At 40.5% G+C, this 14,986-nt stretch overlaps 1 protein-coding gene and 1 pseudogene across 3 annotated transcripts in view; both read left to right on the forward strand.

Annotated features, from left to right (window-relative positions):
* Positions 1-301: 301 nt before the first annotated feature.
* On the forward strand, positions 302-1,798 carry LOC122910503 (annotated as a pseudogene).
* A 1,283-nt stretch (positions 1,799-3,081) lies between these two features.
* Positions 3,082-14,986, forward strand: part of SENP2 (SUMO specific peptidase 2) — a 34,194-nt gene continuing 22,289 nt past the window's right edge. The window contains exons 1-5 of one of the 3 annotated variants that reach the window (XM_044251937.1): positions 3,082-3,373; positions 5,592-5,647; positions 10,467-10,600; positions 11,002-11,068; positions 13,137-13,227. In XM_044251937.1, coding sequence (XP_044107872.1) covers positions 3,273-3,373; positions 5,592-5,647; positions 10,467-10,600; positions 11,002-11,068; positions 13,137-13,227 — 449 coding nt within the window. In that variant the 5' untranslated portion in view covers positions 3,082-3,272. Of the gene's footprint in view, positions 3,374-5,591; positions 5,648-10,466; positions 10,601-11,001; positions 11,069-13,136; positions 13,228-14,986 lie in introns of those variants that run through there. The other 2 variants (XM_044251935.1, XM_044251936.1) reach the window with 2 other exon arrangements.

Below are 14,986 nucleotides of genomic sequence, written 5' to 3' on the forward strand. Positions count from 1 at the left end.
CCAGAGACAGTAAGAGGACAAAAAGGGGACGTGTGTGTGGAGGTGGGGGTGGGGCAGTAAGTTAGGGTGGTGCCTGGCCATTGCTCCACTGAAGAGTTACTGTTTGTTCATGAGGCCCAGGGGGTTTGGACTGAGGTAATTCCAAGGTCCTCCACTTTTCATGGAGGGTGACTAACATTTTATTTTGTGTATGTGCAGGTGCTTTTTTAGAGTTAATTTAGAGCCCAGCCTGAAACACATCAGGGTAGAGGTAGAGGAGAAATTCTCTTCTATCTCTCTCATGAAAGATGTTGAGACTAGTGGAGAGATGACTTTGAGGGAAGGAAAGTCCTTCTGGGAGGCAACGAGCAATGGACGTTGGATGCAGTACTTTTAATAGTCACTTCTAAATCAACTGGTCTTTGCTTTCCACACTCCTCCGGGAGGGGTCCATCCAGTGGCATTGTTCTACATTCCTATGATAACTTAAAGGGAAACTTGTACAATGTCTGGAGCCCTTGATGTCCTGCAAATGAAGGAGGAAGATGTCTTCAAATCCCTTGCAGCGCAAATCTGCTTAGGTGGCACCAAACTTGACTTCCAAATGGAACAGTCTACCTACAAAAGAAAAATTAATGGGATCTACATCATAAATCTGAAGAGAACCTGGGAGAAGCTTCTGCTGGCCACTTGTGCCACTGTTGTGGTGGAAATCGGTGCTTAAAAGAAAATGTCCAGGAATGCTGGCCAGCAAGCTGTGCTGAAGTGTCCTGTGCTCTTGGAGCCCCTCTTATGGCCAGCCGTTTCACTCCCAGAACCTTCACTAACCAGATCCAGGCAGCCTTCTGGGAGCCAAGACTTCTAGTGGTTACTGATCCCAGGGCTGCCGACCAGCCTCTCACAGAGGTGTCTTATGTTAACCTGCCTACCATGGCTCATGTAACACAGATTCTCCCTAGTGCTATGTGGACATGGCCATCCCTTGCAACAAGGGAGCCCAGTCAAGTGGGTCTGATGTTGGCCGGGGAAGTTCTGTGCATCTGTGGCACCAATTCCCCTGAACACCCATGGGAGATCATGCCTGATCCCTACTTCTGCAGAGATTCTGAAGAGTTGGAAAAGGAAGAGCAGACTGATGCTGGGAAGACTGTGACCCAGGAGGAATGGCAGGGTGAATGTGACGAAGCTTTGGAATAGAGGTAAGGTAAGGTGGGGTCCGGAGCCAACCACCAAGAAAGATGAGATGTCTTTAGTGAAAAATGGTGGTTTTATTAAAGCGCGGGGACAGAACCTGTGGGCAGAGAGAGTTGCTGCACTGGGGGCTTGAGGAGTGGTGATTATATAGTTAGGAGTCTTGTGAAGTAAGGAAAACGGAGGTTTCAAAATAACTTTCATGTGCTAAAGATGACTGACCTACAAGGTACCTATGAGATACTGGAGGCCTTGCCATTGTCAAGTTAAGGTTGTCTTCCTCTCTAGCAAGGTATTAACATTAAGATAGTTGGGAGATTCCTGGAGGACTGTCACAGGTGTCCCACCCAGAAGTGAGGGTTGCGGGGGGAGGTTGCAGAGTGTCCGCTTATGCTTTGTCTTTGGCTTGCCTCCTGCTCCCTCATCACATGGACGGCTCCAGCTCCTGAGTTCACTGCTACTCAGCCTGAAGTCACAGACCGGTGCCCTCTGGGCCAATTCAGCAGTTCCCTACTGAAGACTGGAGCGCCCAGCCAGCCGCTGAAGACTGGTCTGCAGCTCCCACTGCTCAGGCCACGGAAGGGGTAGGACCAACCACCGAGTGGTCTTAAGCTGCTCTTCCACAAAGGCAAACTACGTGGAACAAGGTTGATAGAAATTAAACAGTTTCTTAAAAAAAAAAAATCTTTTGGTCTTTGTAATTCTATTCTCAAACTCTCAGTGATAGTCTGGTGTTAGCAGTATTTGGAGAATGAAGGGAGGGGCCAATGGCCACACTTGGGATTTTCTTCCAGAGGCATAGGTGGGTAGCTGGTGGTCCTGGGGCTCCAGGTGGTGACTTGCACCAGAATTCCAGGACACTTCACTGAGCAAGGGACACAGCTGACATAGGGAGTGCCTGTGTTAAAGTTCAAGCAAGCCGGGAAGTCTGTCCTTAACTGAAGCCTAGGTAAGGGTCAAGTGAAAGTCAGGAATGGATTTGTGGGGCAGGAAAAAAGAAGGATTTCAGTACCGTTTGGAGAAGGGGATTGGATATTCTGTCACTAAATACGGTGGGACTTTTTCTCATTTATTTAAATTAACCAAAAGTGTGATTTCTAGATAACAAAGAGAGAGTTAATCAGCACTCCAGGCCAGCCTTGGGGGGGGCGGGGGAGGAGGCCAATAGGTACTTCTGGGCCTCAGGTAAGGCCTCTTATAGGGTCAGTGAAGCTTTCTTTTGAGTTCTGCCCCTCTCAGTCCCTCCCCAGGGTGTGGTTTTCCTTTCTCTGGTTCCTACAGCACTTTGCACGTAATTATCTTGCAATTCGTAATCATGTCTCTCAGGGTTAGACTCAAAACAAGGGCCAGGGACTGGCGCGGGCTCTCAGATCCTGGTTCCAATCCAGCTACACCACTAGTTAGTTTTGTGACTTTAGGCAAATAACTTAATCGCTCTACGCTGGATTTATTTATTTAAACACGGGCACAAGACTCCGCCCCATCGCCTGGGGGTGCTGGGAGAAACGCAGGGGACCATGTGTGTAAAATACTAGAAGTAACGTATATGCAAACTAAAGGGCGGTTAACAGGATAAACATTTGTTAATTGATGTTAACTACCTATATTCTGTGGCCTCAACAAACGGTTACGGAACACCTACTGTATTTCAGGCGTTCCGAGCGCTCCCTCCCGGGTGGAGAAGCCTCACGTGCGGCCAGTGGGCCTTGCCCCGCGGGCCGTCCGGCGACTGGCTCCGAGGGAGGAGAAAACCCCGCCCACAGCCTTTTCGATCTCGTCAGCGATTGGACTGGGACCTTCTCGCACGCATTCCGGTTGCTAGGTTCGGGAGGAGAAGGTGGGGCGAAGCTACGCGTGCGCAGATTGAGGACGAAGATGCCTTCCGGTCGGGCGGGAGGAGGTGACGTCAGGAGTGGTGGCGGGGTTGCGGGGGGGCTCTTATAGCCCTCTGGACGTTTTATCTGTGGGCCCTCCGATCGCGTCACAAGTCGGCGACTGAGCCTAGGCGGTGGTGGCCGAGGCGGCGAAGGCGGCAGCGGCGGCGACAGCTCTGGGGTTTGCTTCTCGGGGTGTGTCGGCCGCCGCTGCTGCTTGGGCTTGGTATGTACAAATGGCTGGTTAGGATTCTCGGCACCATTTTCCGTTTCTGTGACCGGCCGGTGCCCCCATCCCGGGCCCTCCTGAAGAGGCGGCGCTCGAACAGGTGAGAGAGAGGGGGCCGAGCGCCAGCCTGGCTGTACCCCCTCCCCCACCCGGGGCTCGGCCGGGAGAGCGCTGCTCCAGCCAGGCAGGCCCGGCTCGGCCGAAACAGCTGGCCGGGCCAAGGCTGTGGAGGTGCGAGTGGCGGGTGTCCTGGTGACGTAGTTGCTCCCTCCACGCTGTGCGGATGCGCTCCGGATGATGGAGCGAGCTAGTTGTCTCTGGAGTGGCCCGCGATGGTTAGGATCTTTGATATTCTTGTCAGAGTCCAGGCTGCTTGATGTCAAATGGGGCTGTATCGTATCTTGCTACTCTTAGGTTGAAAACTAAAAATTGAAGGAATACTGCCTGTATTGTGGCTCAGTGTTTACGAAGCACGCTCCCAAGCGTCATCTGTAGGCAATAAATGCAGCTAAGGGAAGTGAGATTCATAGCTTGCCCAAAGCCGTTTTGACTGCAAGAATTGTTCTCTTAGCACCAAGAAACAGCAGCTGTTTTGTTCTGAAACAGCTGTTAAACTGTGTGTGTGTGTGTGTGTTTCTCGGGGGAGGGAGGGAGGGTGGTACCGTGCTTTAGAGTTAGTGTATGACGGAGAAAAATTAGGTGTCTCATTCCTTTAAAAATTGTACTCTAAAATTCAGTTAAAATTTTGGGAAACCTAAAAGTTGGTTTGTCTCATTTCATACCACCTTGCTGGAGAATTAATCTGGAGAGTAAAATACCATACCAGTTCTGTACACCCCACCATCAGCTTTTAGTGATCAAGTGTTCATTTCGGTGGGTTTTTTTTGTTTTTGTTTTTATTTTTAATTTAAGTCTCAGGATTGTTGAAGGGTGGTTTCTTGGAGCTTGAGAGAACAAGATGATTTAGTACATGAGTCTGAGAATGCAGGTCATTGATGAAATTGGCTGTTGGCTGAATTCCATCATGTGTTCTAGAGAGCCCAAGGTTTCATCCTATTTTCTATCTTTTTGTGAAGTTGTTGTGAGGATCATTTGAGAACATGTTGTAAAGTGCCAAAAGTGACGCTTAATATATATAAGGATAGTGTTTGTTTATTCTACACCATGGGCCTTGCGCTGAGGCTGGTGCATGATAGGCATTTGTTGCGTATTTATTGAATGAGAGAATGTTAATTTCCTCTCCCCTATCCTTTCTTTTTGCTCTGAATCCCTACTTTCAAATATGGAACAATGATTTGGAGATCAAAACCCTGTTCTTCACCACATATCCTTAATCTAAACAGTTCTTTACAGTGTAAGCCATTTTTCAGTCGAAACAAAGCCAGGAGCTCTTACTGGGATGCTTAAAGTTGTGAACTGAATGGTGTTCTCCTAGGATTTATTCTGTTCATATTTTTGGTAAAACTGATCAATTATAATCATCTTTTAAAAGATGATTAATAGTATATCATAAGCCTTTAACATTCTTGAGGTATAGGTCCAGAACTTTCCCAAATATCCCAGTTTTTTATTATCACTGTAATATCATTTCCATGATAGAAGTGCAGTTAAATAGAACAACTTCTCTAAGCATTAAATTTTAAGGCTTCTTGTATTGTCTACTTCTAGTGAAGTAGAAGATTGCTTTCCTTTTGGGGAGAGATGAGGAGATGTCATCTTTCAAAAGGAAATTATTTGTTTTTTTAAAATCATTTCTGGAGGGCAGCCTGGGTGGCTCAGTCGTTAAGCATCTGCCTTTGGCTCAGGTCATGATCCTAGGGTCCTGGGATGGAGCCCCACATCAGGCTTCCTGGTCAGTGGGAAGCCTGCTTCTCCCTCTCCCCCTGTTTGTGTTCCCTTTCTCACTGTCTCTCTCTGTGTCAAATAAATAAATAAGATCTTTTAAAAAGATAAAATCATTTCTAGAGAGAAAAAGGAAATACTAGTCCTAGGCTTTTACCTGTGTTGATTTACTAAGCGAAGTGATTTCTGACCAGTTTCAGGTTTGTACTTTAGCCAGATTACAGATTATCATTTGATAGGGAGTTTTGAGTGCCTTTTCAAATAGTTTAAACAATAGTGTTAAGTCCTCAAATGGTAAAGGCCTACTATAGAAGAGTGTTTTCTTTTTAAGCATCAGTTGAATCTCATTTTTTTTGGACAAAGTGAATGGAGGAGATATGTTGTATGCATCCGAGGTTTACTTATAAAAATGTATGTATGTATATGTAAATATAGAGAGATTATATATAATTTTTTTCTTCTCTCTCTCTTTTCAGCACTTTGTTTTCTACAGTGGACCCTGATGAAATACCAGCCAAAAGACCAAGATTAGGTATTGAATATGATAATTTTTAAAATTAAATTTAAGTAGGAAAAGTATATGTGTGGGGCAAAATTCAAAAGGTAAAAAGTATGTACAGTGAAAAGTAAGTCTCTTTCCTGTTCTTTTCTTCTCAGTTATCTTTTCCAGAGGTAACCACTGTTATCAGGGACTTGATTATCTGCCCAGATAAATAAGGCTGTATGTTGAACATGTATTTTAAAATTTTCAGTCTTCCTATAAAGAAAAGGTACTTTTTATTTTTGAGGACAAAACATGGTAAAAATCTCCTTCAAAATGAGTCATCTAGTTACATAGCTGAGTGAATGAATCTAATGTGTTGCCCAAATTGTTTATTTCTCTGTATCCAGAGGGCTAGACGTAGCTTAATAGAAGAGATCAAACCTAGATTAAAGGAAAAAGGCACAATGGAGTGCTATAATATTATTTCCTTTGTTTCAAAAATGAATGTAAATTTCGATATACCTCCAGATGCGGTAGTTAGGAGTAAACATGTCTGTTAAGATTTCATTTAAATTCAATGAGTAGTTATTGCGTATGTCTTACTGCTAAGCAATGTGTTAGGTTCTGCAGGAAAAAGAAAAATGAGTAAGACAGGGTCTCTATTTTTAGGGACCTTAAGAGTTGTATAGGTATATGATTGTATCATTGAGGATGTAAGACAAGCATATAAATAATTACTAATGTCAGTAAGGAGACGATAAATGAAATAAGAAAGATAGTAACAAAATACTGTCTAATTTTCAGCTGATAAAAAGTATCAGTAAATATTTGGGGAAAGAGCGAGTATGTGAGATGGATCTTAAAGTATGGGTGAGATATCAGCAGAGCAATAGGAAGGGAAAGCATTCTAGGCAGAGGGAAATGGGAGAGTTGTGCAATTCAGGAATCCATGAATAGAACTCGGGAAAAGTTGGAGAGAGAGAAGGGTATCAAATTAAGAGGATCTTGAATGCCAGATTTATACTAAATTCATTAGGACAGTATTTCCCAAAGCACAGGGTAGATACTAGTTCAAGAAATGATTTTAGGGGATACAACATTTCATAGCATTAAATAGCATGTGAATTAGGTCGTATCCTTTTCATTTGTTTTTAATTTTCTGATTATTTCAAGTAGAAAAATCTTGATTTAACGCTATGTTAACGTATGTTTTTGATATTCATCTACTACCTGTGACTCTCCCTTCTGTTAACAGGCCACCTAAAACTTACATTGTTGTTTCATTTCTTTACATTTATAGTAGTGATATAAAGTTACCTTTCAAATACATTTGCTTAGCAAAAAATATGAGTCAATTTTGAACAAAAATGTAAATAAATAACAGCAGGTCGACGGTGGTTACATCTGAAACTCATGTAGCATTTTGTGTCAGCTGTCCTTCAATCAAAACAAAACGAGAAAAACAAAAAGAACTTTGAAGGTGGTATTACAGAAGGTTCCTGAAATAATTATGGTGATCATCTATTTCATGGATTTCCTTCCATGTTAAAGACCCATCCCTCCATAATTTCCATGAAATATGTATTATATGTATTATATATATATATTATATATATATATATCATATATACACATATATATATGTGTTACAATTTTCTGAATGGATACTATAGAAAGGAACCTAAGGTAAGGAACAAGCAGCAGGTAGCAGATTTGTAAAGGTCTACAGGAGTGCATCTGATAGACCTCTCCGTGATTATGCCTCTTAAGCACTTGAAATGGGGCCAGTGTGACTGAGGACCTAGATTTAATTTTAATTAAATATAAACTTAGGTGACTACTTGCGGCCACTGGCAGCTATGTTGGGCAATACTACTCTCTTGTTTGCTTTTGAGAGGAAGAAACAAAAGGAGGGTAGAAGGAGGAAAAGGAAGACCTTAGAATCGCAGACTCATGATCTTAGAGATGAAAGGAATTTTAAGAGAGCTAACTTAGTCTATTGTGAGGAAAGTAAGGTGGTCTTATCCCCATTTTACAGATGAAGCAGGCCAGCCTGTCTTCCTTCCCACCTTCCTCCTCCCCCTCACTCTTCCTCCCTCTCTCGCCTCCTCCCCCTTTTCTTCCTCCTCCTCTTCCTTTTTTGAGTTACTGAGATCTTTTTGGCATAATCTCAAGGAATACCTAGATTTTAGGAAAAAAGTATTACAATACTTCTTAGCATCCACTATTTAAGTCTGTTAGTTACTAGGAATACCACATGCCCCCTGGGGTCTGGATAACAATCTGTGGGTCAAGCACCAATCTCTAAAGCTCTTATTCTTCCACTTAAGAAAGTACAGCCCAGTATAGGTGATAACCCTCAACATTACTAGAGGGATAACCTGGAATTCTCTAAATCTTAAAATGAGAAACAAGTAATTTGCAAACTTTGATACTTTTACCTATTCTCTGGTTACAGATTACTTCACATTGCATTCTGGTTACTTAGCTATTACATCCTCCCTGTTAAGTTATTCCCCTATTTTTTTATTTCTGTTTTATATCATTATACGTTCTGGAGTGCTTGTTGTTTTAAAGCCACCATTTCAGTTTCAGGCTTTTTTTTCCCCTCTAAAGCACAATGTGGATAAAATGATAGTCTCTTTCTCTCAAACTAGTGCTTTAAAGCCCTTAATTGGGAAATAGAAAGGCAATTGTAGAGAACCAGTCAGCAGCGTAGGAAATGAGAAAAGGGTAGTGTCATAAAAGGAGGAAGTGTGGCAAGCACTGAAATCTACCCCTCCCCCTTAAATTTACCTTATTTACTTACTTACTAATTTTGTAGTTTTTATTTCTGGTGGCAGGGAAGGGTGCATCAGTTCTAACACGTCTTCTCTCTCTTTTTTAATTTTAAAAATGTTCATTTTTAATTAAAAAAATTTTTTTTAAATTTAATTTTATGTTTTCAGTGTTCCAAGATTCATTGTTTATGCACCACACTCAGTGCTCCATGCAATATGTGCCCTTCTTAGTACCCACCACCAGGCTCACCCATCCCCTACCCCTCTCCCTTCTAAAGCCCTCAGTTTGTTTCTCAGAGTCCCAGTCTCTCATGGTTCGTCTCCCCCTCCAATTTCCCCCAATTCACTTTTCCTTTCCTTCTCCTAATGTCCTCCATGTTACTCTTTATGCTCCACAAGTAAGTGAAACCATATGATAATTGACTCTTTCTGCTTGACTTATTTCACTGAGCATAATCTCCTCCAGTCCCATCCATGTTGACACAAAAGTTGGGTATTCATCCTTTCTGATGGAGGCATAATACTCCATTGTATATATGGACCATATCTTCTTTACCCATTTACCTGTTGAAGGGCATCTTGGCTCTTTGCACAATTTGGCAACAGTGGCTATTGCTGCTATGAACATTGGGGTACATATGGCCCTTCTTTTCACTACATCTGTGTCTTTGGGGTAAATACCTAGTAGTATAATTGCAGGGTCATAGGGTAGCTCTATTTTTAATTTTTTGAGGAATCTCCACACTGTTTTCCGAAGTGGCTGCACCAATTTGCATTCCTGCCAATAGTGTAAGAGTGTTTCCCTGTCTCCACATCCTCTCCAACACTTGTTGTTTACTGTCTTGTTGATTTTGGCTATTCTAACTGGTGTAAGGTGGTATCTCAATGTGGTTTTGATTTGAATCTCCCTGATGGCTAATGATGATGAATATTTTTTTCATGTGTCTGTTAGCTATTTGTATGTCTTTTTTGGAGAAGTGTCTGTTCATGTCTTCTGCCCATTTTTTAACATAGCTATCTCTAACATACCTTCTCAGTAGAGGGATAGCCTTGTTTCATCATAGATGTTTATAGCTGCATATTTTATACTTCGCTAATTCTACCTTGGAGTAGCCAATGTATAATAGGCACTTAGTAAATGTTTATTTAGGAGTGCATTGTTACCTGCCTAGGAAGTAAGGACAAATGAGTGAGTAAATTATAGTGCTTCCTGTCAGATTCTGCCATACTTAGTGTTTGCGTGCTGCAGGCTATGCCCCTGTCTCTTTGGTTTATTTATTTTATATATTCTGAAGAACTCATTGCTAGAACTCATTGCTTACAAGTTGTCATTTCAGGGCATTTCTTTATGAATCAGTATGTGATTTGCTAAAGTGATATTTCATGTTTTTGTAGCATCCAGAAGAGACACCTTATTGAAAAACAAAAATCACAGGGTTCCTGGCAGGCTCAGTTGGTAGGGCATGCAACTCTTGAACTTGGTTCCTGAGTTCAGACCCCACGTTGGGCCTAGAGCTTACTTTAAAAAACCAAGCAAGCAAGCAAACAAACAAACAAAAACAGGGGCACCTGACTGGCTTTGTTGGTGAAGCATGTGACTCTTTCCTCTGCCCCACCCTGAGAGGGAGGGAGAGAGTGGGCCTGAGAGGGTGGGAGTGGGAGGGGCAGAGGAAGAGAGAGACTCTGAAGCGGGCTCCACCACCAGCATGGAGCTCAGTGCAGGGCTTGATCTTAAAATCCTGAGATCATGACCTGAGCTGAAATCAGAAGTTGGAAGCTTAACCCATGCAGCCTTTCTGCCAGGTGCCCTGCATGTGACCCTTGATCTCAGGGTCATAGGTTCAAGTTCCACATTGGGTGTGGAGCCTACCTAAAATAAAACAACCCCCAAATCCCAGAATCACAATACTGGAAATCCAGTTATTCAGATAGGAGAAAAATTACTTTTATGGATACCTTCTTATTTCAGTGATTGAAAATAGGACTTCTAATAGAGATTGAGAGAGGCCTTTTCTAAAATATAATCTTATTTTTTGCTAGAAGTTTATTACTCTATATGTATGTGTAATCTATATTATATTGTCTAGATTATTTCATTCACCAAGTCAAAACCAGTCTCTACAATGCTGCCAGCTTATTTGGATTCCCATTCCAGCTGACCACAAAACCCATGGTAACTTCTGCTTGTAATGGAACACGGAATGTGGCCCCTTCAGGAGAGGTCAGTGGGGATAGTGTTACATTGGAGCTACTGATCTTTCTACTTAATCATTAAAGTTAAAATTCAGAAATATTCTTTTTAGGAATTTAGTGAAATGACATTTCTTTCCAGAAATATTGATGTCTTTATTGGCCTTGATATAAAGGCCAAGAAAAAATATTTGTAAAGAGCCCAATTACTAATACATCTGCTTTTCTTGTATAAGTATATGTAAAGAACCTGAAATTGTTATTTTATACATAATTTTGTGAGTCTTTACCAATTAAACTTTTGGTCTTACTGATAATGTTTCTTCTGTGAGCTAGTGAAAGAATCACCAATAGAGTGATTTTTTTAATATTAAAAACTTACTTAAATTCTAAAATTGAGATACTACAGAGGTGATTCTATTTGATTTTAAGGTATTTTCGAACTCTTCATCTTGTGAACTGACAGGTTCTGGATCCTGGAACAACATGCTGAAACTGGGTGAGGTGGTCAAAAATCTTTCTGCTTTCCTATACCTTTTTCTGCCTTTGTTTTCTGAGTTTTGAGAATATGAAAGGAAAACAAACAGTGATTTGGGTTGGGATGAGAGCACAGACATATTCTGTCTACCTTCTAAAAATTATTGAATAGTTTTCTTTTAGAATTGTCATTGAATTTATTATTTGTGTTTTCTCTTTGTATTATCAGTGTCCTTAATATGACTTGGTTCAGAGTTCATTCATTAAAAAAACAAATAAAAACATTTCCTGAGAGCTTACTCAGTGTCAGTCATGTGTTAGGTTATCAAGAATAACAAAAGGACAAAACAATACATAAAACCTTTCATAACACAGAAGACATTGGGAGATGGAGAGGAGAAGTGAGTTGGGGGAAATCAGAGAGGGAGACAAACCATGAGAGACTGTGGACTCGAGAAACAAACTGAGGGTTTTGGAGGGGGGCGGGTTGGGTGAGCCTGGTGGTGGGTATTAAGGAGGGCATGTTTCGCATGGAGCACTGGGTGTGGTACATAAACAGTGAATTTTGGAACAGTGAAAAGAAATGAAAAAAGCAAAACAAAACAAATAATGATAAAACCCTGTCTTTGAAGGATATCATCTGATTGAGGAGCAACTTTAGGTTTCCAGTTCTCATAGTTTTATGGATTAGGAACCTTCATGTCATTCTTGGAGCCCAAAATTGAATTGTTTATTGTACATAACTGTATAAAATTCTATCATGGGGAAGAACAGGAAGAATCCAGAAAACAGTTATTGTACATAATTGTATAAAATTCTATCATGGGGAAAAACAGGAAGAATCCAGAATCCTGATAATGGCTGAGATCTATGTCACACAGCCTATAAAGTTTGAGATAAAGGGATAAGAGCTCTTAGAAAAGTTGTGGGTTCAGGAGTCAAAGTGGAAGAAACTAAGGAGGTGATAAAAACCTTACAGTAGTAAGTTTCCTTCTCAAGCTTTTTAAGTAAGGTATTTCTGGTGGCAGAGGAGAGCAAAGGGGAGTAAATGCATACCCCTGAGTCTGAGAATCTAGTTCCAAAGGACCTGGAACAAAGATAATACTTTTTTGGAGTCTTTCATTTCATTTAAAAAGTTAATACAAATTAGATTTTATAATCTGTTCACATTGTTTGAATATGTATATGTTAAACATTATTATTAAAATGGACATATGGAAGGGATGGTATGTTTGTCTTGTGACGTAGGCATCAGCACTGTCTTTCTGTGCGTTTGTGTAGCCTTGTCAGAGAAGCACAGGTATTCTGGGGGCAGGTTTCTTGTATAAAGAAGTCTGCAGTCTCTTACTTGAAATTCTTGAAGGTGTGTTGGGGAATTTAGAATTTTTCATATTTTAAATATATTGTCTTTTTTGAATATTGTTTAAAAAAAGTCCCATTAGAATTGAACATTGGTTCAAATCAGGTTTTGCAAACAAAGGAATTCAGGTCAGTTTAAGTTCTGCTGTCACAGACTTAACAAAAAAACTTTCAGTTTTAGATCTCTTTACATTTTGGAGTCCTCAGAGGCTCCTCGGCTGTGCAGTAGCTGCATCAGTAAATGTGACTGATGAGAGTTTGGTTACCCTTTTATAAAGTCTTTTATAAAGTCCAGTAACCATCTCACAAGTGCTTGAGGCTTCTGGTGAAATGTGGTAACATATAGCAGGTTTTTGTTTAAAAATACTTCTGTTTTCTTGGGAAAAAGAAATGATTTGAACAACTGACTCAATTTGGGTAGATTACATGGAGTTTGTAATCATTGAGTCCCTCATGCTTTTTGATGGTCCCAGACAGGGACACTATAAAAGCTAACCTGTGAATTTTTATTGTCCCTCTGAGATCAAAGAGAAACAAAGTTCTATTGCTTTTTCTTCAACTTTTAACACTTTGTGCTGCATCTCTGTATTGTAATGGCATTTGAAAGGATAAGATATTTAGTTCTATAATGTAGACTGTTCACAGATTTTCTAATGCAGACTGCTTACAGGTTTGGGGTCTGTGTGTGTGTGTGTGTGTGTTTTATAATTACAAATGCATTTTTAAAATAGGTAATAAATCTCCTAACGGAATAAGTGACTATCCAAAGATCAGAGTGACTGTAACCCGAGATCAGCCCCGCAGAGTCCTGCCTTCCTTTGGGTAAGTGTTAAATCCTGCCTTTTTGTAAATGGAAACTTAGCACGGTGCTCTCTCTTAGGCATTCCCACTTTTGTTCTGTTATGTAAGCTTGTTAAGTAAGTAGTCTGAGGTTATTAACTTCCCAGATATCATACAGCTATTGAGAGATTTGAATTCAGGTGTGTGTTACTTTCTCTGCATAATAGCCTATGCTTATAGCATCTGATTTTGAAAACTTTTTAAAAAAAGATTTGCTCACTTCTAAACTTTTTTTTTTTTTTTCAAGAATTTTTTTTATTTGAGAGAGAGAAAGAGCACAAGCAGTGGGAAGGGGCAGAGAGGGAGGGTGAGGGAGAATATCTACAGCAGACTTCATGCTGATCGTGGAGCCCCAGACGGGGCTCAGTCCCATGACCCTGGGATCACAACTGGGACCGAAACCATGAGTTGGACACTTAACTGACTGAGCCACGAGGCGCCCGTAAGCTTTGTTTTTTTCATTAAGTTTTTAATTTTAATTCCAGTATAGTTAGCATACGGTATTATGTTAGTTTCAGGTATACAATCTAGTGATTAAACAATTCTACACATTACTGAGTGTTCATCATGCTAAGTGTACTCTTCATCCGCAACACCTGTTTTACCCATCCCCCCACCCAACTTCCCTAAACTTTATTTTTGAAGTTTAATATGCATATGGAAAATGTAGAAACCATGATGAATTTTCATATACTGAACACATCAATTTTGTGTACTGTTCTTCTTTTAGTAGTAATTTTCTTTTCCTTTCTATATTCTCACATTCTAGAATTTCTATTGCTTGGATATTATTTTTCTAATTTTTCTCTATATTGATCTGATTGATCTAAATTTTGTATATATTCTCTTCTTTTGTTGCTCTCCTTTCCCCTAAAAAAGAAATCTTTTACTGATTTTTCTTTCTTTTTTTTTTTGATGTCATAGTTTTTAAGTCAGAAGAGTCCTCCTACTCCTTCCTCTTATGGTTTTTTTCCTTGCTCTGAGAATCTTATTCTTATTAAAAGAGGCAAAAAAATGGTCTGCCTGGCTGATTCAGTTGGTGGAGCCTGTGACTCTTGATCTCGGGGTTTGTGGGTTCGAGACCCCTGTTGGACAGAGATTACTCTACAAAAAAAAAAAAAAAAAAAAAAGGTGGCACCTGGGTGGCTCAGTGGGTTAAAGCCTCTGCATTAGGCTCAGGTCATGATCCCAGGGTCCTGGGATCGAGCCCCGCATTGCGCTCTCTTCTCATCAGGGAGACTGCTTCCTCCCTCTCTCTCTGACTGCCTCTCTGCCTACTTGTGATCTCTGTCAAATAAATAAAATCTAAAAAAAAATAAAAAGCAAAGATGGATGCCATATCTTTTCTTACCTCTCTAGAACTGTTTATTTTAAAATTTCTTCGTCTCCTTATTTTGTTTCCTCTGAATTCCTTTCCCCACTTTGGTTTATTTTGGTCTTTTCTTTCATATTCGAGTCTGTTGTTGTTGTTGAGCTATAATATATTAATTTCAACATAATGATTTGATGTTTGCATATATTATTGAAAGGATTACTGTAATAAGTTTAGTTAATGTCTATCACCATATAGAATTACAAATTTTTTTCTTGTGATGAGAACTTTAAAGATCTGCTCTTTCAGTAACTTTCAAATATACAACATGGTAGTATTAAGTGTAGTCACCATGGTGTGCATTACATCCCATGACTTACTGATTCGATAACTGGAGGTTTGTGCCTATGAGTTTCGCTTTATTTGCGT

This window comes from Neovison vison, chromosome 6 (genome assembly GCF_020171115.1).
Source record: "Neovison vison isolate M4711 chromosome 6, ASM_NN_V1, whole genome shotgun sequence".
Taxonomy (NCBI): domain Eukaryota; kingdom Metazoa; phylum Chordata; class Mammalia; order Carnivora; family Mustelidae; genus Neogale; species Neogale vison.